The sequence below is a fragment of the Sceloporus occidentalis genome, unplaced genomic scaffold, assembly GCF_023333645.1.
Source record: "Sceloporus occidentalis isolate IW3139 unplaced genomic scaffold, rSceOcc1.0.p SCAF_6, whole genome shotgun sequence".
NCBI classification, from domain to species: domain Eukaryota; kingdom Metazoa; phylum Chordata; class Lepidosauria; order Squamata; family Phrynosomatidae; genus Sceloporus; species Sceloporus occidentalis.
Window position 1 is genome coordinate 76,494,662 of NW_028316986.1, and position 26,876 is coordinate 76,521,537.

General features: G+C 39.0%; 1 protein-coding gene across 2 annotated transcripts in view; it reads right to left on the minus strand.

The window, feature by feature from the left end:
* Nucleotides 1-26,876, minus strand: part of FNDC1 (fibronectin type III domain containing 1) — an 83,127-nt gene that overhangs the window by 35,511 nt on the left and 20,740 nt on the right. For both annotated transcript variants that reach the window (XM_089530111.1, XM_089530112.1), the window contains exons 10-13: nt 20,393-20,458; nt 18,366-18,527; nt 10,676-10,906; nt 7,754-7,862 (exon numbers count right to left, since the gene is read on the minus strand). In XM_089530111.1, coding sequence (XP_089386237.1) covers nt 7,754-7,862; nt 10,676-10,906; nt 18,366-18,527; nt 20,393-20,458 — 568 coding nt within the window. The remainder of the gene's footprint in view (nt 1-7,753; nt 7,863-10,675; nt 10,907-18,365; nt 18,528-20,392; nt 20,459-26,876) is intronic.

Here is a 26,876-nt window from a genome sequence, read left to right on the forward strand (position 1 = left end):
GGCTGATACACTCAGCTCTGTAATGTTGACACAAATGTTGACAGTTCTCTTATGTTTCAGACTAGAACAGAGGTGTGGAAAAAAACTTACTGCTACCAACATTCTAGTCAGTATTGGGCATTTTATTCCACTGTTTTTGGGAAGAACAAGTTTTTAAAAAAAAAATTGAAGATTTTTCAAATCACCTTAAATCCCTCAGGCATGCAAAAGATGTGTTTTCACATTGGAACAAGAGGAACATCATGTGTTCCAACAGGACAGGGATCAAGGTAAGGATGCATTATTTAGCTTGTTTAGATTCACCCACAGTAGCAGTCATTCAGAAGAAGGAGATGTGTTGCTTCTTTTACATGGAAGGACAGATTTTTGTTGTTTTTCTTAACTAATGGTATTATTTGAACTATTTCCCCATGTATATTCTGAAAGTGAAATTGTAAAAAGTTCAGTGTTTGTGACATTTTCTCTTCTTCACTTGTTCTTCACACTTAACAACTTTTCTGCATACTGTTGTCTGCAAACTGTTCTGAATGCTACTGAGTGATATCTATGGGGATAAAAACAGCACCCTCCCATAACTTTCCTTTCTATAAAACTGCCTGTAACAGATGAAAACCACATAAAAGCTTGGAATTTAAGAGAGTTATGTTTTCTTTTCTTCCCTTTATTTCCCCGACATAGTCCTACACATTGTGGAAATATTATTTGGTGGTTTAAATATAGACCCTCATTCTCCTGGATGGCTGAAGAGGCTTACCACAGTTCAAGGAGCACAGTCTAATATTCAAAGCTCCCAGCTCTATTCCCTTGAACACTGGGATAGGAGCCAACCAGCTTCACTTATCTGTCTGCCACATTTATAGACTGCCTGGCCTCCAAGAAACTCTGAGTGTGATACACATAATTATCTCCTGTTATCTCCACTTATAACCGGAGCTTTGGAAAGTTAACATTTTGGACTACTACTCTCCAAAAGTACCATTTCCAAACTCTTGGTATAAATTTAGCTAAGAGAGGAAGACTTGTCCAAGCACTACCTTCTATGAACTCCCAGCCAAGTCTCAGCAATGAAGAGAAGGTGATGCAGCTTTGTGCACTCTGCATTCAAAAGGACACAAAATGACTTGGAAGGACATGATCAAACTGAACCTGACCTATTCTATTGCCTGTCCACCTGCATAAAGCAGGCAGCTTTTTTCTAGGACTGTGGTAGGAACTATGTGGCCCTTCAGATATGATTATACTGCAATTCCCAGCACTCCTCATATCTGGCTCTGTAGGCTAGGATTTCTGAGAGCTGTGTCTGGAGTTGTGTACCATTCCCACCCTGCTATCAGAGAGGCAACCTAGCTCCGGGCCTGACTACCAGCCTGAAGAGCTGCTATTGGTTGGGGTAGTGGTGGGGATAGTGTGCTGGTTTTTTATCCCTTACTTCTTACATCTTAGGAGTTAGATCTCCCTATAGGAGAATCATCCTCAGGAGTGGCTGCAGGAGGAAAAATGATCTAGCCAATGTGGAACAATTATGGTGAATTCTAATCTCTATCACAATGATTTCAGACTCTAGTAGAAGAGAGAGCAGAGATCTTGGGCTTGGATGTGAAGAACAGGCACATGTTCAGAGACAAAAAGATACCCATTGAATTTATCTTTTAACAGAAATAAATGTTAATCAGGCCAAGTAGCTTGGCTGTGAGTGGTATGAGACACAATGGGTCACAAATGTTTCCTCAGAACGTTTTAAATGGATTTGAAGATGAGTACAGAGCTTGGAGGATCAAATGGTGAAGCTTATAAGAAAGCTGTTTGACAGCCTTGCCAGTTGCCTGATTTTTATGCATGAAAACACACAATTAAGTGGTACAATTATACAAACACTTGGGTTTGCTTACTATTCCTTCTAAGGAAGTGTCCAAGTGACTTGCATACTAGAAGTCTTCAGGAATGCCAAGATCGCAACTCAGAGCTCTTAATTACCAAGTCCCATGAGTTGCCTGAAAGCCAACACTTCAAGAGTCTGAACTGTCAATAAATCTTCTTCAGAAATGGCAAAAAATAGCAATAACAAGCTGCTTTCCAGGCAACCATCCAAACATTTGGTTATATTACTGCTCTTAACTGACTGCTTGAGGGAGGTACTAGATGTTGCAAGAGACATGGAACTGCCTGTCACTGTCTCTTCTTTCTTTTCTTTCTCATAGCATCTAGCATTGCATCATATATGACATGACATCATGCCTCATGCCACTCCTGGCCAATGGGAGAAAAAAAAATCAAAGCTTGGCCACACTAGCTGAAAAATGCTGATAGTCTATAAAGCTCAAGGACAAGGAATGAACAACTCATCAGTCATTATGTTTACACTCAATTATGTAAACATTATGTTTACATTGTCACTCGAGAGCAGAACATGGTTCCCACTACATTTGCTCTGATCACATTTTCCCCTGTAAAATAACCCACTTGTGGTTTACATTCACAAATGAATCGGTTCAAAATGGTCCCGTTCCAGCCGGCCGAAGGACAAATTTAAATTGATTCCGATCTGCATCTGGTTCACACTTGCACAGAATCCATTTATCCAAAAAGACACAGAAAACATCAGCGTCAAAAACATGTGGGCTAAATGGGTCTAGCGTGTGGCCCCCCTCTATGAATCACTTCCGCAAATCGATTAAAGTGGGAACCAGACTCATTTGATTTGCGATCTGGTTTAAAAGGTAGTGGGAATCAGGCCTAGGAGGAACTTCCTGACAGTGAGAGCTGTTCAACAGTAGAACACACTTCCTCAGATAGTGGTGGAGTCTCCTTCTTTGGAGGTCTTCAAACAAAGGCTGGATGGCCATCTCTTTGGTGGTGCTCTGATTGTGTATTCCTGCATGGAGGAGGTTGGACTGGATGGCCTTTGTGGTCTCTTCCAATTCTATGATTCTATGCTTCTATGAAATGTGGTTATAGAGCTTCTATGTCTGAGAACCCAAGCCAATCAGTGTTTCCAGTCATACATAGTTCTGTAACTGCATCCAGACATGTGTACTAAATGTGCAACTGTCTTGAAGGCCGCCAAGCATGCAACTGATTAGAATTTACTGCTATGCTACATCCCCAGTTTTGTCCTATAGGGCTCAAGTACTCCAAAAAATGATGATGGAATACGCACTAGTGTTGCATAGGAGCACATACAATAAAAGGAACACATGTAATAATTACACATTATATAATATACATTCACAGTTTCCCTCTCATCAAGTATGAAAGTGGGCTGTGGCATGGCAGACAGAGGAGGATTGTGTAGCTCCTCAAAACTCAGGCAGTGGTACCTTCTGTGAGCGAAAGCTCTGCCCATGGAAAATACTATGGCTTCTAAGAGTTGGTTTCTAATTATATGAAGCTGTGTGAGACTTTATAATTCTAGCAACTATTAACAGGTTATTTTCTGGGACAGTCAGAGAAAACAACATCTTAAATTTATGCTCCCGTCTAGGCTTTCTGCCTTAGACCAGAAAGTTGGAGAGGAAAAGCAATGATGTGTTTCAATGAGAATGTATAAGTGGTATAATAATTAATTTCCTTATGAAAATACATCACCCCACAACCATGTTAAACAAGCCCTGGATTTAAGTGCAACAGCTTGATGTTGTTCCAAAATCATGTTTCCCTTCGGAATCAAGATGTTAAAAACTATACTTCTGAATTAGTTTTGAATTTAATTACCATTTCTGAAGAAGGAAGAAAGAGTGATTTCACAGTAGTAGGAAGAATCTTTGGGTTGAAAACCTTGAAATTTGGTGGGATTTTATTGGGATTTGTTTTTTAAAATATCCATTAGACACAATGCCTATTCTGGTCTATATCTTATGATTTTTGGGACCAGCTATGGCTTTTTAAATGTAGGGCAGGGAGTGCATTTTTTTAAAAAAATTCTGTCCCAGGAGTTTCTAATACCATGATAAATTCCATGGTCTTAATTTCTAGTGTACTTCTGGGCAGCCCTGCTGATAATGTTTGGAATAGGGATGTGACCTTTTCTACAAGAGCTTTCCCCTGACTTTCCTTCCCTCATGATGTTTCCAGTCACTAGGTTAAACAATTTCTCTGCATTGCGCTGCATTTACAATATTATTTTTTCCTTTATTTTCTTTGAACTTTCTACAGATACAGTGTTAAAATGTACAGTATAGTTTTGCACTATAACTATAAAAGTATTTCCAAAAAGAAAGAAACTGAGAGTGGGATACTCTATGTAAAGGGTCAATTCTGACTTTACATTTATAATACTCCAAAATGAATACAAAGATTAAATAAAAAACAATGTTGAACTACTTCAAACAGAAGCCAGCAGAATAAGAAACAATACTCCAATCCAAGGTTAAATCCCACAAAAAAACATAAATAAACAGAACAGCGTTCAGTTGGTCCCTAGAAACTGGTTGGTGCCAGAATGATATTTAGAAAGGAATTTTATTAATCTGCACACTACAACAGAAATGGCTGTGTCTCAAACAGCCACAGTGGCAATTTCAAATAATGGTTTATACAAGCAAAATAGTCACATGAATGATGCTACTTTGGAATAAACTCTTGTGATCCCTTGCTATAAAAAAGAAAATTCAGCACGTTGTGTTTGTCCTGTTCTTATGAGGTTCCCACTTTTGTTTTAGAAGTTAAATTTGCTTTATATAAATAAAATTTCTAATTTAAGTTTGCCAAGAAGATAAACATGCTCGATTAAGCCTGTGCAACATAGTTCATCTATCAGTCCAGATTCATAATCCATTTTATGATCCATATTTCATAATCTGTCACCAAGTTTATGACTGATCATCATAATATTACTGCATACAAGTACATGTTGCTAAATAGGAATTGCTGAGTAGCTCAGACCTCTGGTCTTTCAAAAACACCAGAGAGTAGATTTATAGCTAAAAGTGTTCAAATTGGAGAGGATAATAAAATTTCCGCTCTCATGCTAAATTAGTTGAGAATAAGGCTTCTTTATGTTTTCCTATTTAGGACACATTTCACTATTCCATCAAGACCTGAATTAATTCCTTTACTAAAATAATTCATTGTTATTCATTGTACATTAACTCAAAGAAGAGCTTAAAAACCCACATTGAATGTTTATGATAGTTCAGAATGCTTATGATCATTCAGCTAGCCCTAGGACAAAGGTAAACCCAGGGCTAAACTTAGTTCTACAATATATATACACAGTGTGCTGTTTAAGATCTATTTCTTTACTTGTCAGTAAGGAAATATGGTCATCATCTGAAATGGGACTAGACAGACAAGAGAGGGACATTTAAACCTCCATTCCTGCCTTTGAGTATACAAAATGTACACCCACATGGAGGAGAAGGGAGAGAACTCAACTGGCATCAAATTTCCCCCCACCTTCCTTTAGCCTTTGCTTGCTGCCCCACTCATGTAAAGTGGTCATGATCCAGATTGGGATCGCATGTACTTACCTAAAAATAAGAAAAAAACTGATCTGAATTCTGTACAGTATGTATTTACTGTAAGATTGCAGTTTAGCCTGTCAGAGTTTCCCCAAAATCTACACATAATCGTGAACACATGGTTTTAGTCCAGCTTTAATCTTCCAGTTCATGTTTGCCCAATTACAGAAATGTTGCCAGTGGTTGAAGAGCTATTTATAAGTCACAAGATCTGTGGTTGTTTCAGCCCATGAGTTCAGAGAGAACACAAATTATAATAGCTGACAATGCAAATGATATTTTGATCCCAGAGAAAAAGAACAATCCCAAGCCTCTTCCCATGCATCCTACATCCTTGATTCTCTCTTTTTTTAAAGAGCATAATTGAAGCCAGTTCGTTTTTAAGAAACAGCCAGACAAAATGATTTCTGGCAGAACTGGACTATGGCTACAGAATCATGCTGAAGTCCAGTAAGCCCAACAGAAATGAACATAAGGTACCATTTCACAAATTTATGTGTTGCATTTTCATGACACACATTTCTGAGGAGTTGAATTGATGGTGAGTTGCTTTGGCAAGGTTTGACTCCCTATGCATGTCTATGTTTGCCTATCAAAATATGGGTTGGGTAAAATATATCTGTAGGGAAAGTAACGCCAAACTCCACCTACTCTCACTCCCCTCCTCCACAATCCTCTTTGCCTCACTGCATTGGAATGAGCTTGGAAACATTACTTTTTGGACCGCAATTCCCAGTTTTGCAGAATTCTAATCTCCCCAAGGTATTTTTTTTCCAAGCTTGGGTTTTTGATCACAAGAGCTCTGTAGGCATGGCTGAACATGTTTTACAAAGCTTTTTGCACTGACTACATGCACAAATAAAAAAATGCAGCTAGGCACACAGGGTGGGGATGGCGTTTATATCTGCACTGCCATCTTCTGCACAGTTTAGCTTTAGCTGGGTGCGGGCAAATGCCTGTAATAGGACTTTGATACCTAAGCACATATATTCCTCTGTAGGGCTTTTTTCTGTACTAAAGCAAATGTGGGGAAAACTGGAGCCATTTCATCATGCCATGTTTTTCCACAGGATGCCCTTGGGGTTCACAAACTGTACCCAAGAACCCAGCCCCAACAGAATCCAGAGTTTTGTAGCTGCTGAAATAATCCTACTGCCAGTGCTGAGGAAGCTATTCCATTCACTGCTACAGTGAACCAAGTACAGGTAGTAGCAAAGCTGGAACAGAAGACCTGCCCTCAGTTGATGCAGTTCATTTTATTTGTTTTATAACATACTCTGAGCCTAATATGTAGGCTCTCTTCACTGCAAACAATAAAGGACACATTAAACAGGGAAGGAAGGAATATTAAAACATATAAAAAAAGTTGGGAAACTGTGATGAGAAGAATCCCGGACTGATGCTAATTTTTGCCGTTCAGAACTTATTTTGAAAAATTTGCACATAATGAGTTTGTACATAAAACTTCATTTTCTGTTTGGAAACAGCATTTTCTGCATGGAAAATAATATTTTCATGCAGAAATATTATTTCTGTACAGAAAAAGCTGGTTCCCATGCAGAAAGTTCCATTTTCAGTACAAAACACCACATGAAATTTTTGTGCAGAATAAGTCTTGAACTACAATATTAAGCTGACACAGAAATATTATTTTCCATGCAGAAAAAGCTGTTTCTTGTACAAAAAAATCCATTTTATCTGCAAAACAACCACATGCACATTTTGCTCAGAATAAGTTCGGAACAATGAAGAATCTTCAGAAAGGACGTGGTTTTCAAAGACTTTATCACAGAGAGAAGAAAATTGCTAAAATTAATTGTTGCTATAGGCATGGCTGTACAAGCCAAAATTGGACAGATAAAAGAAGAAGAATAGAACAGAATAGAATGAGGTCTCTGTTAGGTTTTGGAACTCAGCCATTAAGGTTTCTAAACATGCTTGAACTCTCCATTATTAATAGGAACTCTGGGAGTGTGACTTTTTATTCCTTTTCCTAAATGGGTTAGGAGGATTAAAAATATCCTTCTGGAGTTTTCAATGGAGGAAAGAACTATTTGAAGTTCTGGGCCAAAACAGAAGCTGCCTTTTAGTTTGGTGTCAGCAGTTATTTCTTTCCATCCATAGCTTGCTATGGTAGAAAAGGCAGGACAAAGAGAATGAGCAAAATGAGATTGAAATTGGCAAGGCAAGCCTAGGTACAATTTGGAAGGTGCTCTCATAATAGCTAAAACATTTCTGCAATGTGATTTAAAAAAAAAAAATAACTGTATAACCCAAACAGAACAGACTGGTACCTTGTATTTGGCTTCAGATTTTCAATGGGTAGATTTGTGTTTCCTGAAGTCTTGGTTGACCATTTGTTTCTGATGAAGTCATCATATGATGCACTGTAAACTAAATATCCTGTCAAGAAAAGGAGATGTTATATATGTGTAGACTTATAGTCCAATACACCAGCAGACCCATCATCAGGACAAAATTAAATAGCAACTGATCCCATTCCTTTGGAGACACTGAAAGGACAGGGCCTGAGAGATGATCTTTTGGGAGGCTACCCTCTGCTTCTTCAATTCCCTGCCAAGAGAGGTTAGAATGATTCCCTGTCTGTTGTCCTTCCACTGGCAGGCAACAAAGATTTTACTCAAAGAGGATTTTGGCATGTAAGCTGCTCAATTGCTATAGGGAGTTTTAATGGGTTGGGCAGTGTTTCTTCATTATTTTGTTTCTAATTGTGCTTTGTTTGGTTCATTTTTGAGGTAATTAAATTTTAACTAATGTTTTGTTTTCAAAATGTATTTTACTACATTTCTTGGAAGAAAAGCCAGCTCCTACCCTCCTCAGAAACTGGGATCAGTTGGCAAAAGGAACTCTAAAAGGAGTAGGTTGAAAAAAGCTGCTATACATCACAGAACAAGTCATGGTTTCAACAAAATGCCATCAGAGATTTCCATACATTACTAGTCACATGGCCTCTACCACCAAATACCAGAGCCCTCTTCATAACCGCCTTAAATGGAAAGGAGTTCCACATGTAGAAAGGATGCACACCAGTTCCACTGCTCCTACTCCTTAAAATGGAATCTCATATTGGCCTCATATTGTTTCTCTTTCTTATGCTAGAAAAGGCCCTAACATGACTATCATGATGATCATGATTAAGATGACATTGATGGTAATGATGACGATGACAACAATGATGATATTGACCACAAAGGACATCTTAGGGACAAAGGTTGCATCCGCACTGGAGAAATAATCCAGTATGACATCACTTTAACTGCCATTGCTAAATGCTATGGAATTCTGGGAATTATAGTTTTATCCTTCTCTGTCAGAGAGTTCTGGTTACACAACAAATTACAAGTCCCGGAATTGCACAGCACTGAGCCATGGCAGTTAAAGTGGTGTCAAACTGGATTATTTCTGCAGTGCGGATACAGCCTAAGAAACTTGCATCTATGCTTTTCTTTCCCCACATTCACCATCTACCAGTGGAGTGGGCACCTGGGTTTGTGGTGAGGTTGCTCAGTAGCTTTCTTGTGTACTTCAGGCCATAGGCCTGTCAATACTGCTTATATGGAGAATTTCTGAGTGTATTCAGATGGTTGAGCTTTGGAGAGACAAGTAATGTCAGCACAGAAAAATGCAAGCCCATTCTATCTCTTCTCATAACAACTGTTCTCATTTCAGGCTCTGCAGGAAAGCACAGAAATAGTCTCAATGAAATCTCCCAAGTAAACACACCTAACTCAAGTTATCAACACCTGTAAGAAATAACTGATATGTCTATGCTCCACCTGTTTGTGTCTAGCATTCACGGTTTACAATAGACTCTTCATTCAATAAATCTAGACTACTCTATTTTTAATGCTATTTACATTCAGAACTGCATCTGTGTTGTATTATTTGCTTCTTGTCTGGCACTGAGCCAATGCACCTGGTGAGTTTCCTTGAGATTCTGAAGAAGATGGAAATTATCAACCATGTAATCCAATTTTAAATTTGCTGCTGTCATTGTTATGTGCCTTCAAGTCAACTCCAACATAAAGTAAGTCTATCATAGGATTTTCTTGGCAGGATTTATTCAGAGGAGGTCTGTCATTGCCTCTCTTTAAGCTGTGACTTGCCCAGGGCCACCCAGTAGGTTTCCAGGTCTGAGCAGAAATTTGAACCCTGGTGTCCCAGAGTCCTAGTCCAACACTTAAAGCCTCAACACCACACTGGCTCTTAATTTTGAATTGGATCAACCCATTTTAGTTTTTAAATCCAAATAATAACTTTGGTGTTATGGAACAGAGAAGTCATCAATATTTGGAATATTTTTTCACTGTGCCTTTCAGATAAACCTTCTGAATAATTAAAGACTAAAATGGTACATGATGATGTATGCAGTTGCACTGTAATAAGTACTGAATTTTAAGTTCAAAGACTTATTCATTAAGTTGAAGAAAAAAGAACAAAGCTTATTCTTATTTTTCATATCAGGTTGTAATTCTCAAGCCACTAACTTTAGAGAATCCTGGGATACAGTACACACCAAAAGATTGTCACAATGAGTTAGCCATCTTCAGGCTGTCCCCTTACAGGTTTTTTTTTTTGGGGGGGAGGGGGAGTTTAGAAGAGATACATTTTTGGACTCCAACTCTCAGAATTATCAACTAACTGCAATCTAAAAAATAAAGTAACATTTTCAAGGTCTGATTGGTCATACTACAACTCTATTATATTATATGAATATATTTAAATACATTTTTTAAAAATATGTATATATGTTGTGTGTATGCAATATATTTTATATATTTATGTAAAATATTCTATATTTTATATAAATCATTTAAATCTGAATAGGTGAATATGTGAAGATTATCAACTTAAAATAAATAAATCCATTCACATCTTACCTTTCTCTCAAGGTTGGGACATAGTGTTTATTTATAACATATTAAAATGTGCAATAAAACACAATAACATATAAATACAAAATTATGTATTAATTTAAAGAAGTCATGAAAGCATTTTAAAACACCACCTTAATAAATACATTAAATGTCCATTTAAACCCAGTTAGTTAATAAAACCGTGCCTGAATAAAAATGTATTTGCTCGAGAGCAGAATGATAAATAAAATGATTTTGCTCTATGCAGATGTCATTAGTAATGAGAAACAACCAATTACCAAACCCAACATTCATCACAACTAGCCAGTATTACTGTACCTGTCACCAGATCTCCATGCATAGGTTTTGCCCAGTCAAGAATCACAAAGGAATGGCAGCCTTCCACAGCTACTATGGTAATATTGTGAGGAACCTTCTGAGGACGCGTCTCTGGGTTTTTTAGGTCGTTGGGTATTATTTCATCCAGGCTGTCTACTTGGAAGTGATCTAGCGCCTCTGTCAATGAACAAGGAGCTCCCGGGTCTTTGTTCAGGTAAGTCACATAAGGAGCTGGAAGAAAATACAGAAAGGAACTGTTATTACAAACATTTCTCAAGACGGATGGATTAGTTCAAAAACAAAATCCTGACAATAAAAAAAACAACAGTGAGTTGAAATTACAAACCAGATAAAGTATGCGCTTACTTTGTTGGTTTTTTTTTTAAAAAAACAGTAAATTAGACATTCATTTCCTGCACTAGGAATGCGTCTATTTTCCTGTCTTTTGCTACAATTTTCACGTCTGTAAACTGATGCCATCTGGAAACATCCAAGAACAGTATGAGAATTCACATATATCTAGTGCTGTGGAAACTACCAGCATGACAAACATTCCTTATGATTTAGCCATAGTCTGAGGAAAGGAATCAATCAGAGATCAGAAAGTTGCATTTATATTCTTGAATATTCATGGTACATACCCATGTTTGTTTATAAGTTTTAGAAGCAATGTTTGATGCAGTGGGGAAATATATCAGGGATGAGCAACTGGCAGCCCTTGAGCTAAATCTGACCCATTCAGCAAGGGACACCATGAAAATCACTGCTAAAAGAGATATATAAATAGGTCCTAATGAATCTGAACTCTCCATAGTAGCCAATATAACTAATCTGAGGCTGTTGTACTTTGGCCATATCATGAGAAGACATGGCTTACTAGTAAAGTAGAAGGCAGCAGGAAAAGAGGAATACCCCATTCCAGATGGATAGATTCAAAGAAGTCACGGGCCTGAGTCTGCAAAACCTGAACAGGACTGATGATAACATGGTAACTTGGAGGTCCCTCATTCATAAGATTGCCATAAGTCGAAATTGACTTGATGGCAGTTAACCATATAAAAATAATTTCTGCCCCACCCCATGCCATCCTAGAAGCTAAATGCAAGTCTTTGATGAATGTGTTCATTCCAACTGGCCCCTTTTCTGAATAGTAGTGGGGGCAAGGAGGGTGGTCTACGATTTTTGTTGCCAGAGACAGAAGAAAGGATGGTGTCCCACTCCACTACCAGTCAAGGTGCATAGTATCCAAAGCCAGCCAAGTTATTTTGTCACATAAGAAAAGAAAATTGTGTAAGCACCTCTCCTCATTCCTGACAGTGCAAACCAAATCACAACAATTAAAGAGCTAAAAATCTGACATCCTTTCACGATGTCAAAAATCTGCCTACTGGTAGTGTCAGTTCTGTCAAGCACTCTGCTTCCTGAGGGGAACAACTCAGCCAGCCCCTGGAGGTCCCAATTAAGACCAGGAGACTGCATGCGCATTATCTCCATCCTGCTCTCTGCAGGGGTTGGGACTTTGGAAAGGGTTGTGATGGGGTCAACAGTGAGCATCTAGTAAGCCACATTCTGGCCCTTCTTGGGATGCAAGTTGCTATTCCCTGTTCCACATTACACTAGGAGACAGAGGTAGCCGTAAAGTGGCATGGTTGATGTTTCTTCACCATGGCCTGTTACAATTGGGCCGTTTTGTGCGTGCGGAGCGCACACTAGGGTTAGAAAGGGGCAGTGCTTCCGCACCCCCCTAACCTTAGTGCGCACTCTGCACGCACAAAATGGCGGCGGCCGTTCCACACGGCCGCCGCCATGAGGACGTCACGACTGTGTCTCCTCTATACAGGGTGGCGCGGAAGTGACGTCCTCGCTCCGCACCAGGGCGCCTAGTGCGCCCTTAGCGCAGAGCAGGAAGGAGCTCTGTTTCGGAGCTCCTTCCTGGTTTGGTCCACTGGGCGCAGCCTTCACATGGCTGCGCCCAGCGGACCAAAGGAGAAGGGGGCCAAGTGGCCCCTTTCTCCTCCTCCCCGCCACCGCGGGGTGTCCTTGGGGCTTGAAGCCCCAGGGACACCCCTTTTCAGGCTGCGGGGAAGCGGCGTTTTGCCGCGTCCCCGCAGCCTGAAAAGTGGCGGATCGGGGCCTCAGCAGCTGCCGTTCTGGCCACTGAGGCCCCGATACACCAGGGAAAGGGGCGGGTACAGACTGCCCCAAATGGGCGGTCTGTAACCTGCCCATAATCTCCTATATGAACCACACACCATTCTACCAAATTATGGAGACATAACATACTCCTGCAATTAGAATCACTGAGGTGTCCTGTCTGGGAAACACTATCTTCTCTTGAAAGTATTCTTATTTATACTTATGATGTCATCACATTTGTGAAATAAGACATTCTTAATCTATAGCCCATGGAAAGGTTGATGAATCTTTTGCCACTGTCCATCCCATTCTTAGTCTTCTTCTTTTTATTGCTGTACTGTATTGTTTAATGTGGGGGGGATTTCTTTCTATTGGATTTTGTAGTTTCTGTATGTTTTTATTACTGTTGTAAACCGCTGTGATCATGGGAATAGCGGTATACAAATAAAGATTCATTCATTCATTCATTCTTATTTCTTTACTGTAGTCTCCATTCTGATCTATGTTTCATCCAAAGTACAAGAAATCTTTAACTATTTCAATTTCTTTACTATCTAGCTTGAATTTATGTGGATCGTTATTTTTATTTTCTTTATATTCACCAGCAAGCCTGCCTTTGCACTTTCTTCCTTTCTGTTCTTTAATAATTGTTCCAAGTTTGTGATCTTTTCTGGTAGTAGTATGATGTCATCCTCATATCTTAAGATTGTTGATATTCTTTCTTCCTATCTTCACTCCTCCTTCTTCCGAGTCTAGACTTACTCTTCTAGTGATCTTTTCTGCATACAGGTTGAACAGGTAGGGTGATAAGATGCAGCCCTGCTTGACCTCCTTGCCAATTGGGAACTTTTTGGTTTCTCCATATTCTGTTCTATCATTAGCCTTTTGTCCTAAGTACAGATTTCCCATGAGGATTATCAAATGTAGTGGCACTCCCATGTCTTCAAGAGCGTACTATAGCTTTGTGTTTACAACTGTTATTAGAACAAATAAAAAAGTTCAAACAAATCTTGGGATTAAAAGTAAATATAGAAAAACCAAATGTCATATCCATCTCTATCATGTCTAGCAGCTTTATTTCCCATTCTTCAATTTGTATTTCTTTGTCTGATTTCCAGTGCTTTGCGTAGGTAAGTCTAGCTGCAACCAACATATAATAGATAACTCTCCCATGCTTTTTCTCGTTTACATCATCTAGCATACACAGTAATAGTAACTCTGGGCTACATGGCAAATTAATTTCCAGTATATTGTTAATACTTCTACAGATCTTTTCCCAAAAGCTCTTAGCAAACGAGCATGCCCACCATAAGTGAAAAAAGTACCTTTTTCTTGCTTACATTTCCAACAACAATCTTTCCCTGTTTTATAAATTCTGCTTATTTTGTCCAGGGACAAGTGCCATCTATACAGTATTTTGTAATAATTTTCCCTGATGTCTTGACTTGCAGAGTATTTTAATCTAGTTCCCCAGCATTTCTCCCATTGTACCAGTTCCAGAGTTTTGCCACAATTCTGGGACCATTTTATCATGTTGTCTTTAATTAGGTCCTCTTCCATATAAATTTCTAATAATTTTTTATATATTCTTGATAATAGTGCTGGTTTTTGTGAAAATAAGATGATTTCTATTTCTGATTTTTTATCTGTAGTACCTAATGTTTTTTTTTATCTTCCATGTATTTAGCTCTCAATTGTTGATACAGAAACCAGCTACATTCATATTCCTCTTTCCTGATTTGTTCTAATGATTTTAATTCCAGATCATTATTTGTCTTTTGTAATATATTTTCATATTTGAACCATTTTTTTTCCCAAATGGGTCAGATCTATATAAAGCCTCATGTGGGGAGGTCCATGTTGTTATATTGCCACAAATTCTTTTCTTATATTTGTGCCAAACCTTATATATTGTTGCTCTAACAAAGTGATTATTGAAATCACGATTTGCTTTAAGTTTATCATAAAATAAAAATCCATGGATCCCAAATCTAAGTTCCGCAGTTTCTAATTTTAATTGTTTTTTATTTTCTAATGATAACCAATCCCTCATCCATAAAAAAGCCGAAGCATCGAAATATAATTTCAAATTTGGGACAGCAAAACCTCCTCTCAAGACTGAGTCATGCATATATTTTTGTTTTATCCTGGGCTTTCCCCAGCCCAGATAAAATTGGTGATTAACTTTTGCCATTCCCTTAATGAATTTTCTTTTTGGATTATTGATATTGATTGAAATAAAAATAAAAACAAAAACCTGGGAAGGATATTCATTTTGATGGCCAAAATTCTGCCCAATAATGTCAAATTTAAATCCTTCCAATTATTTAAGTCTTTTTAAACTTCATTTTCTAGTTTTTTATAGTTTAATCTCATTAAATCTGAATTCTTATTTGAAATCATTATTCCTAAGTATATAGCTTTTGGTGTTACATTGAAACCTGAAATAGCCGTTAATTTTTGGTTATCTAAATTAGTCATGTTCTTTGTTATGATATTTGTAGTAGGCTATAGATTTATGTTGTACGTTTTTAATGTTGAAAGTATGAGATTATTGTGATTTGTGCAAATAAAAATAATTTTTAATATTAAAAAAAGAGTGTTCTATAGCTTTCTGTGATTGATACAATCAAAGGCTTTGATGATTTTGTTTTGGAATTCCTTGGTGCACTCCATTAACCACTGTATGTTTGCAATGTGGCCCCTAGTGCCTCTTCCTTACCTAATCCTGCTTGCCCTCTGGGATTTCTCTCTTCATACATGGTTGGAGTTTATGTTGCAGAATTTTGAGCAATTTTGCTTGTGTGGGAAATTAATGCTATGGCTCTATAGTTGCTGAAGCTTTTATGTCTCCTTTTTTGGATGCGGATCTATATTGAGCATTTCCAATCTACTGGCCACCATTTTGTTGACATATTTTAGTTAACATTAGAGTTTATTCTGTCTGTGTGATTGTAGCTGTTCAATTGGAATATCATCTGTTCTCATTTTCTCATCTCTTTTATATAGCTCTTCTGTGCACTGCATCCAATGTAAAAAATACCACTCCACAATTTGAACTATTCAGTGAAGCCATAGAATAGCAGTCTTGCTGCTGAAATTTATTTTTGCAGAATTAAAATTTACCATTTGTTATAACTGCACAATTTTCATTTATTTCATTTTTTTCAAGAAGTAGCCATTACTTGTTGCATGCAAATATAAGACACAGGGAGATTATTCCTTATAAGTTCTATTTATATATTGTATCTACATTAAGGAAATAAATTTCCAATGCAATAAAATGAATGGCATGCAAAATTTTGTCTGTATTTGTGAGCCAGTGTGGTTGAGTGTTGGAACTAAGACTGTGGGAGACCTGGGTTTAAATCCCTGCTCAGCCATAGAAACCCATTGGGTGACCCTAGGCAAGTCACACACTCTCAGTCTTACAGTAAGGCAATGGTAAATCTCATCTGGATATATCTTATCAAGAAATCCCTATGATACTGTTCCCATAAGTCAGAATGGACTGGAAGTTACATAACAAAATGTCTGTGATCATTTTTTTCTGGGGGGGGGGGTTCCATAGTTTTCTCAAAGGGGGTTTAAAAGGTGGTTAAGAATCACTGCATTAAATAATCTTGATTTACTGGGATTCTTAAAGGGATGAGAAAGCAGAAGGCATGGCATTCAAGGAGCTAACATCCATGTGAAATAACTTCTATAAGAAGCTTTCAGTGATACTGAGGAAGTCATGAAAAAGTAACTGAGGTGGAACCTTGGCCTTCTCAGAGTACATGATTACCCTCAAAAGTTTAGAAACTAAACTCTGCAACCACTCTTGTGAACACATTTCTATTTTACAAAGACAAAAATATTCACTCACACATAGCTTACAAATTAATGAAGCAATTGTTTATTCAGTTACCGTTTAAAGATTTTGTTAGAAGGGCAACTTTCCCCCCTTTTGCTCTGAATGGCATGAAGTGTTCATAAGAATTTTTTTTAGTCTATGTTGTTAGATTTCATCCCTCTAGGAAGTTATTTTCCACCAGTATGTCATTTGTTTACCTCTCAGACACTCCATGCTCTTTCAAATCATGAATAACTGAGAAATACTGTCAGAGAGAGGGAAGATTAATGCCATTTAACCACTTGACAGAAATTAGATGAACGTCCCTTCAAAGTCTTGTCTGGCATAAATGCAGATTACCAGTTGTTGTTGTTGTTGTTTAAAGACATAATTAGATGGTTAACTCTGCCAAGAGACATTTAAGGATTAGGATGGTGATGGGCATTTTATTTCATCACCTAATCCACCCCACAGAGCTGTCATTAATCACTGGAAAGAGTGTCCATCATCAGTTGGAATAGGCTCCATTGTGCTACCATAACTAATTACATGACTTGCTGCTGCTTCATTCATTTTCAAATTACCACAACCCACAGTTTGAGCAGGATGACATGGTCAGATAATCAACACAGACATTCCTAGTATGCAGAGATCTGCTGTGAGCATTTTCCAAGGGGGTGAGAAGGAAAAAACAACAAGTCCTGGGCCTTTAAACATTTGGCCATAATATCTAACCAGAAGCTTCCCGCTTCCCACTTTCCTCTTTATGTCAGGGATGTAATGGATCTGCTCCAGGTTTTAATTCAGACTTTAGAGGAGCAATTTAAGGTTCTGAACCTAGTTTGGGATAAAATTCAGCACCCTGGATAATTCCTTTCAGGTCTTGAATGAAACCCAGACTTGAATGAAACCCAGGGATGGGCTGCAGGGACACCGCAGCAGCCAAACTGCGCAGCGTTCCTCCGGACCAAAAAGAACCCGGAAAAAAACTGGTTCTTTTGGGTGCACTGGGACAGTGTTACCAGTGTGTCATCGGCACACTGTGACACATCCAAGAGGCAAGCACTGCCCAGTGGTGCACTGCCCAGCAGTGCAGATGCAGCGCCACGCTTGCATCACACACACACACACACACACACACACACACAGACCATCTTTGAACGGCGCCACGTAAAGATGGCGCCGTCCATATGTATTGAGATTCCAGAACGTGCAGGTGCCACGTGCTCTAGAACCCTAATTTCGGCACCGACACGGTACTTTCAGCCTGTCTGTTTCAGGCCACTGATTCCCTTTCATTCTGGGAGAACATCTATGCATTCTGAGAATGTGCAAATAAGTCAGCTTTAATAATAGCTCCTCATAATATTTCCCAGCAACAGGACCTTTAGCCAGATTTCCCAGAAGCACTGATTTATCACCTGGACGGGCGATAAGTGGGGCTTCGAGGTGTCTCATTCACAAGGTTGCCATGGTTTGAGGCTGACTTTAAGGCAGTTAACAACAAATTAAAGGAAAGCAATGGCAAACTGCCACTGAATAACTCTCGCCAAGAAACCCCTATGATATGGTTGCCATAGGTCAGAGCTGACATGAAGGTACATGCCAATAACAGCAGGAGACAGTTTCTAATAAATAAACACTCATTTCACATTTAGCATCATATGAAGCTAGGCCATTTAATCACTGCAATTCAAGAGAGGAAAGCCTGGGACATACCAGTAAACCGTTTCCTTCCAGTAGCATCATATTCTGACAGAGGATCTGTGCCTGTGACACTGAACTCTGGGAAGCTGGTTTCAAGCATTACTTCTGTGGTGGTGGTGGTTGCGATGGTAGTGGTGGTAGAGGGAGGCAAAGTAGTTTCAAAAAACTCATAGTCTAGACAAAAAGCAAGATCAAGAGCATCAGACCTGTGAATGTATGATAAATCACTGAGAATGTACAGTGCCAGTGGTAGCTATCATATATATCAACAGGGCAGCGAATATGCTCTTTAAAAAAACACTATAGTGATCTATCTATCTATCTATCTATCTATCTATCTATCTATCTATCTATCTATCTATGGTGATCACCTATTGTGGAAAGTGGATTCAGCACTTGGATAGCTCCTTCAGGATAAAACTCAGAATGGATTAACCACCTAACAGATATGAAAAACTGCACACTGCACAGAGTTATTAAAGGAGCAGAACAACTATTTGCCATACATTTCATCAGTTGTATTTCAACTCTGTTCTTGAATGCAGTGATTTTGCAAAGCTGTCTTTTACATCTTTTAAAAAATAGAACAGAGTCAAGCTGGGTATGCCTGGATACCAGTGCTAGATTAGATGAATAAAGAAAGGACAGCTACTAGGACTCAGCAAGGTGATATGACAGTGGCATGACTAGTAAGGCTACTAACTAATGTAGCTAATAAGGCTACAGAACTAATGTGACCTTCTGCTCTAATTCCTTTCCAAATATGACAATGTGGACTTCTGTAGCAATTAACTTCTGCATTGATTCCCTGCAGAGCTTTGGATGACCTCTATACTAATTCCTTGCAAAATACAGTGGGCTCTTGGTATCTGCTGGGGTTGGTTCCAGTAACCCTTGTGGATACCAAAATCTGTGGATGCTCAAGTCCTATTAAATACAATGGCATAGTAAAATGGTGTTCCTTATATAAAATGGTAAAAAAACAAAGTTTCTTTCTGAATTTGTATTATTTTTGAATATTTATAAGCTATGGATTTTTGAATCTGTGGATTCATCCATGGATACAGAGGGCTAACTGTACTACATGTGGCATACAACCCATGGACTGGAGTGCCTTGAGATCATCCATCACATTCACTAAATGCCCCCGAGAAAGTTACCAGACCTCAGTCTAACCTATCACATAGAACTGTGAGAGTGGGCAGTCTGAGTTCATAGAACACCAGGGAAGGTCCAAAACCAATACATAGCACAATTATGCCTGATTCCTATTGTTAGTTCCAACTACTATTGACCCACTGAATTAATGAAATTTATCATTTTGATTTGATACATCATTCAAAAATTTATTCTAGGAATCTACTCTATTTGGGACTAGGCATCAGATCCAGTCTGATCTTGGAAACTAAATGAGATCACTCCTGGCTAATACTTGAATGGAAGATTACAAAGAAATTCCATGCACTTTCTGAAGATGTACCTGGCAAAACCATCTCTGAGTATTCATTGCCTAAGAAAACCCTATGAAATTAATGAGGTCATTGTATATCAACAGGAAATTTGAAGGCACGTACATACAGAACAGTGTACAGGATTATGGTCCAGACAAATGCCATGGTCCAGCACTGATAGGACTGGCACTGGTAACAAGAGGAGTTATGGGTACTCAAGGTGCTCAACTCACTAGCAACGCTATCTTAATTATATAGATCCCTACTCACAATGTATGTACATTAGGTGTGGGGCTGGTGAAATTAAGTTAATTACTGCACTGTACGTCAATGTTTATAAACCTGAGTTGGGATAGGCAGTGGTCAGGGATTAGCTGGACCTGCCTGTGGATCTGCCCCGGTAAATTCTATTTTGACCACAGGGATACCAAAAACAATACTGAAACAACTTTCCATTTTCAGATACACACAGGTGCATATTGTTTCTAGATTATTACTACATCTCTATTAATGTATTTCTGGAAGACAGCAAGAAAGGAAAGTGATGAAAAACACTTTATATGAAAGACTTTTTGCTATCAGTAGTACCTTCATCATATATCACATAAGATTCTGTAGTTCCAGTCACATCGGCATCAAACCCTGAGAATGTATCTATGGAAAAAAGAAAACATTTAAACAGTGAAAAAAAAAATCCCTTTTCATCTCAAAGTTGACTTAAAACAGGATTTAAGTAATGTTTTAAAGTAGGGGTGGCCAATTTTCCTCACCAGACTCCCCTCCACAGTGAGCTACATTCCCCCACAGTAAGACCAAATGCTTCCATTTCCCCATGCAGCCCCTCTCAAAATGGTAACTGGAAATGATATTGCATTGTTGCCTGTTGCCATTTTGAAAGGAACAACAGAGGAAAATGGAGCAACGGGGGGTAGTACAGACTTCTACAGTCCTTATGGGGGTGGTTTTTTTGTGTGTTTTCATGTGTTTGGAAGGGGCTTTCTGTGTGTGGGGGAAAAGTTGTCCAAAATCAGACAGTTTTATTTAAAAAGGGGGCCTTGGTGGAGAGTCTCAGGGGCTACATGCAGCCTGCAGGCCACACTATGTCCAGCCACAGTCTAAAGCAGTGTTTCCCAAACTTTGATCACCCAGATGTTTTTGACTTCAGCTCCCAGAATTCCTGACAGTTAGCCAAGTTGATTGGGGTTTCTGAGAGTTGAAGTCCAAAACATATGGAAGACCAAAGTTTGAGAACCACTGATCTAAAGGCTATCATTTATATAAAATAAAAATAAAAAATAAAATATTTATTTATAGCCCGCCTTTCCACAGATCAAGGCGGGTTACATAATATACCGTTACGGCATAAAAATACAATAAAAAGAGCAAAAAATACATTGAAAATTGCAAATAACAATTACAAATAACAATATCCAGCTAGCACGAAGTACAACAACAAAAACAGTGAGGGGGAAGGGGGAAGGGGGCTGCATTGGGGACAATTAGGGGAAAGCCTGTTGAAACAGGAAGGTTTTTAACCCCTTCTTGAACAGGTCAAGGGAGGTGGCCGAGCGGAGCTCATCGGGAAGCGAGTTCCAGAGCTGTGGGGCCGAGATAGAAAAGGCCCTCTGCGTTGTTATGGCATATTTCGAGTCTGGAACTCTCAGCAGTTGCTTCCCGGCCGACCTGAGTGTGCGGGGCGGATTATATGGAGAAAGGCGGTCCTTCAAGTACCCTGGGCCCAAGCCATTTAGGGCTTTATAGGTAATAACCAACACCTTGTATTGCGCTCGGAAGCAGATAGGCAGCCAATGTAGATCTTTTAGTACAGGTGTTATATGGCTGGCCCTGGAGGATCCAGTGACCAGTCTTGCTGCCATATTCTGAACCAATTGTAGCTTCCGAGTATGGTACAAGGGTTGCCCCATGTAGAGCACATTACAGAAATCCAAACGAGAGGTTACCAGTTGGATTGCAACTGCCCTCTTGATCACCTTCCCCAAGAAAGGCAGTAGCGAAACAGGCCGATAATTCTTATGCATCAGGGGGTCAAGGGAGGGCTTTTTAATCAGCGGTTTTACAATGGCCAATTTTAAGCTGGATGGAAATTGCCCATCCCTAAATGATGTATTAATTATGCGGTGTAACATAGTGGTTACAACCGCTCCCCCCTGAGCTGCTAGCCACGAGGGACAGGGATCGAGAGAGCAAGTTGTCTTCCTAACACTTCTAATGATCTTGTCCACATCCTCAGTACTTACAGGCTCAAAATGATCCAGTACAAATGAGTCCACAGAAGCTCTGACAATGAACTAACCCACAGTACAACCCAACAGTTAAAGATTTGGACTAAAACACACAAATACAGATGTCACAAATACCACTGTATAAATATGCCCTTTGAGCCAACCCCAGAACAACTCCTGTGGCTCTTCCTAACTCAGACAGGTTAGTCATCCCTTTCCTACACCTCTGCTGTGCAGAAAGACTTCACATTCCTCTGCTTTTCTCTTTCATTTTAATGGTCATTGGAACCATAAGCAGAGAGCCCAAGCAGATGAGCATTACTCCTCTTGTGTGAGGAAAATACCTGACATGTTGCTCACTTTGAAAAATGGCTATTCATCTATTATACCACAAGTATGTTCATACAGAGTGAGTGCCCACTACTGGGGGCTTAGATTTTCTAGACCGAAGAACACTGTCAAATTTGAAATTCAGTTTTTGTTGAGGTTCAATAAGGCATGTTTGAAAAGTTTCTGCCATGCAACTCAACCTTCTATTTCTCATTCTGACTGATTCAACCTTTAAGATTTTCAGACACTTCCTTTGTTTCTAATCCAAATGTATTTCATACAGTTTTGTTACCCATGAGCAGAAAGATCGGAGGAATAATGATGGAGGTTTTCTATAAAAACACCTTTCATTTGTCACCTGACTAGAACATTTCCATTCTGAATATTCTGACAGACCAATACTGCTTACTGTTTTTCCATATGTTATTTTTATTTTCCCCATATGGAAAATTGAACTTTTTTCCCAGTTGAATTTGGAAAATGATTGAACTTGATTTCAGAATTTGAATTGGTACATTTTTTTTTACTGGCAAATGAGGCACAAAAACTCACATAGACTTATTTTAAACAGTATGTGGAAGGCATATCAATAAGATCACATCAATTTTTTATGTGCTGTGAGTGAGTCAGTGCTTGCTTATATGTACTCAGGTGTACTGGGAATGTGAAGGAATACAGCAGTGGTTTCCAAACTTTGGTCCTCCAGATTTTTGGACTTCAACTCTCAGTTGCCTAAGCCAGATTGGCCATCAGTCAGGAATTCTGGGAGCTGAAATTCAAAACATATGGAGGACCAAAGTTTGGGGACCACTGGAATAGAAGAATGGGAACTGAAAATACAGCAAGTTCTGTGGAAGATGGAAAATCTGGAAACAAATACCAGACACAATGGAAAAGCATATCAGCTCTGCAAACAAGATCAGGGAATTTGGAAGCCTTGTTTTATTGTTATTGTTAATTGCCCTTAAATTGACTCTGACTCAAGGTAACCCTATGTGTGAGGCATCTCGAAGACCCACTGGACTCCACTGCTCTGCTTAGTTTCTGTAAATTCAAGCCTTGTACCTAGGATGAAATTTGGGTGAGGAGAACTTGGGAAGTATCTTAGCTATGGCGTTCTCACTGTTGCTACAGAAGGAGGACATAGGCATTGCAAAGACTGCATAGACAAGGACTGGTGGTAGATTCTCCTAAAGATTGACAAGGAGAGGGTGTAAGAAAAGGGGCTTCCATTCACACACACCCCAACCAACAAGTCCTTCCCAAAGTGGTACCTATTTATCTGTTTGCACTTTTACATGCTTTCAAATTGCTAGGTTGGCAGAGGCTGGGATTAGTGATGGGAGCTCACTCTGTCATGCAGCACTTGGGCCTTGAACTGTCGACCTGCCAGTTTTGCAATTGTCAGTCGGCATCTTAAGTGCTGAGCCACTGTGTCTCTTAACTTCTTTCATTTACCTACATGAAAACAGGGGTGAAATAAGGGGGGCATTTTGGCTCAATTCTTTGGGCCTTATCCTCATGGCAATGGTGACTCAAATTCAGTGCTTTGTTTTCCACACAGAGTTGAATGGTAGCAGTTTCCTTATATACGAGATAATAAAGGAGTACTACTGACAGATGGGATTTGGGCATTCTTTGACCCAGTAAACTTAGCCATTCAAGTACAAACTTGCTCCTATCTGCAGAGTTCCATTCAATATTCAGTCCTCTGGGAAGCAAGTTGCAGCTGTCCACATGTAGCAGCCTTTGGCTGCTCCCTTTATGGCCCCCAAAGCTTCTCTCCTCTCCCCTTTTCCCTGAGAGTGTGTGCCCAGAATTTCATGACTTCTGAGATTGCTGTTTTATCACTACAAGGAGTGAAGAAACTACAGCCTTAGTTGAGATTACTTGAGGATGAAAGAGGGATTTCATTTTCATGCATAAGAACTTGTAAAAGTTACTTTTTGATCTATAATTTCCAGAATCCTCTGGCCAGTAGCCATGCTGACTGGAGGATTCTTGTGGCTGTAGTAAAAAGAAAAAAAGTTTTAAAAGCTCTCTGTCTCTCACACACACATACATACAGATCACAGATGCTGCATGCCAAGAAGTGGTTGGATGTGTATGAATGGGTAGTCCCTTGACCCCTCAAACTGACACTGGATGCCACACTGAGGCTAAAAAGATTGTGCACTTCTGTGTTGGAGAAGGAGACGGTGACTGCAGCATGCCCAGGGACTGTTCTACTGTCTGGATACTGCCACAGAGACCAATAAAAATAAAGCAAAATCCAGAAGTTGAAAAAAGTTGTTTTTTTTTTAAAAAAAAAATTCAAATGATCTTGGCCATGCAATTTATTTAAAAGGTGAAGTGTCTATCTTACAGGGCTTCAAGAGAGACAATCCACCCTCTTTTCTCTCTCTCTCTCTTTAAGTCTGGGGATTCTGGGAGGTTATGGATCACAAAAATAGCTGGGGGAGAAGTACTGCCCACCTCTGATGTTAGCAAGTGACTTCTAGGAGTAGCTTTTTATACATGCAGCTTATTGTTCGATGTACACACTGTCATGAAACACTACAGTTATTACTCTGTAAGCAATACAACATTGGAAAAGACCATAGATACCTCTGACTGTAACAACCAATATATGTCATTCATTTTCTATCTAAAGTAATCATATTACACATTTTAAAGCCCTTCATAATATAGACCCTTTTTTCCAACAACCAGAAATATGTTAAAATTAGTCCAAATCATGACAAAGCTAACACTAAGTGCCTGATTGGTTGGGCTCAATTTTCAATAGTCAGCCTGAAGAACACCTGAACAATAGCACTGTGTTTGGGTGTAACCGGCATCATTTCTTCTCTGGTTATGCCCGTAGATCTTAAGTTTTAAAAGGAGCTTGAGAAATGCCATGGTATATTCCAGGCCAACATAAACCTGAAGGTGAATATGGAAAAAAACATTTATTCCTTCAGAAAAGTGTTCTCAATATTTCAGCTTAAAGCCTATTAACCACCTTGGTTTCATTTGATACTTATTCACTGACTTTGTCTCTAGCCACGTAACAAGTTTACAGAAGATGCATTGGGCAGGCATCCACTAAATTCTGAATGCATGTGAATGTAACTAATTAATTTTTTTTAAAAGGCTAGCTTTACCAAGCTGCTTTTTTTTAAAAAGTAGCACAGCCCAGAAAATTATGAAGCTCAGATAACAGAAAATCTGGATTGCTTGGCCCTTTAATACTTCCAAGCTTATTACTGTCTCTCAAGTTTATAGATCTATATTTTCCAGTAATATGATAGCAGCAGTTATAAAAGTGGCTTTTAATGGCTTTGTTGACTGCAGTTCTTCAAAGACGTAGAGTCTGTCTGGAGTTTCAGTGCCACATAAGCTTGGGCTCCTCATGTGTTTTCTGACTGTAAAACAGAGCTGTATCTGGTAAAATCATCTTTATAAATCCTAAGGAGGAAATTGGACCAAACGTTCAGTAGAACCCACAGCAGCATTTTTTTCACACCACATTTCTTTGAGCCCATTTGGAAATAGTCTTTCATATTCATGAGAAATGACAGGGTATTCAACTGAATATGCCACTGTGTTTGTTCACCATGGGAGGGCATTCTGGAACATTCTTTACAGGCATATATTTAGTACATTTGGTAGCAATATATATAAAGGCAGGCTGTTATCTGATTTGCAGACTGCACAGGGATTGCCGAGTAGGTTATCATTGTTGCAGTGCTCTCCCCATTATATCAGGTGTTTTGCTGCTTTTGTCAGCCAGCCAAGATGCTGAGTTCAAGACAGGTATATTTATAGTTTATAGCACATTGTCCACAATAAGATTACTGTAGCTTTGGCATTTCAGTAAGTGGCAAAAATAGTGCAAGCGCCGTCCTGTCCTTCCATGTTTCCATCTGAATTACTGGCAGAGGAGTGGTTGAAATCTTGGATTTTTGAGCAGGGGCAGCTGTTTTTATGGAGTGAATCAAATCCCTCTATAGAACTGCTTTTCTCCATGAATGATATTGTGTGAAGAGCAACGCTGGGGCCAGACCAGCTGGAGAAATGGTAGCTGGAAAGGAGAAAGAGAAAGAGAGAGATCAAATGTCAAAATATTACTTAGGCAGATATTCTAAGCACATCCATATCCTAGGTCTGAATGCTTTGCATGCACATTTACTTCTTTCTTTTTCTTCTTTTCTAAAAAAATTCTATTCATACACATAATTTCAAATACATTTATTTTTAAAAAAAGACATCACAAAAACAAAAACTATCAAATATGCCCCCCCAACATAAAGTACAAATACAGAAAAATATCATATATGAGCTCTACCCCTGGGGAAAACCTTATTTCAAGTTTAGGGATCGCTCCATTCACATGTGCTTGCTCTCTCTTTTATGTTCATATGAGGTGTACACACCACATATTTTATTTTTTTCATGAAAGAACAAACATTTCAAAAGTTTTCTCCCTGCTGGGCAAAATTAGTTTTGCCCATTTG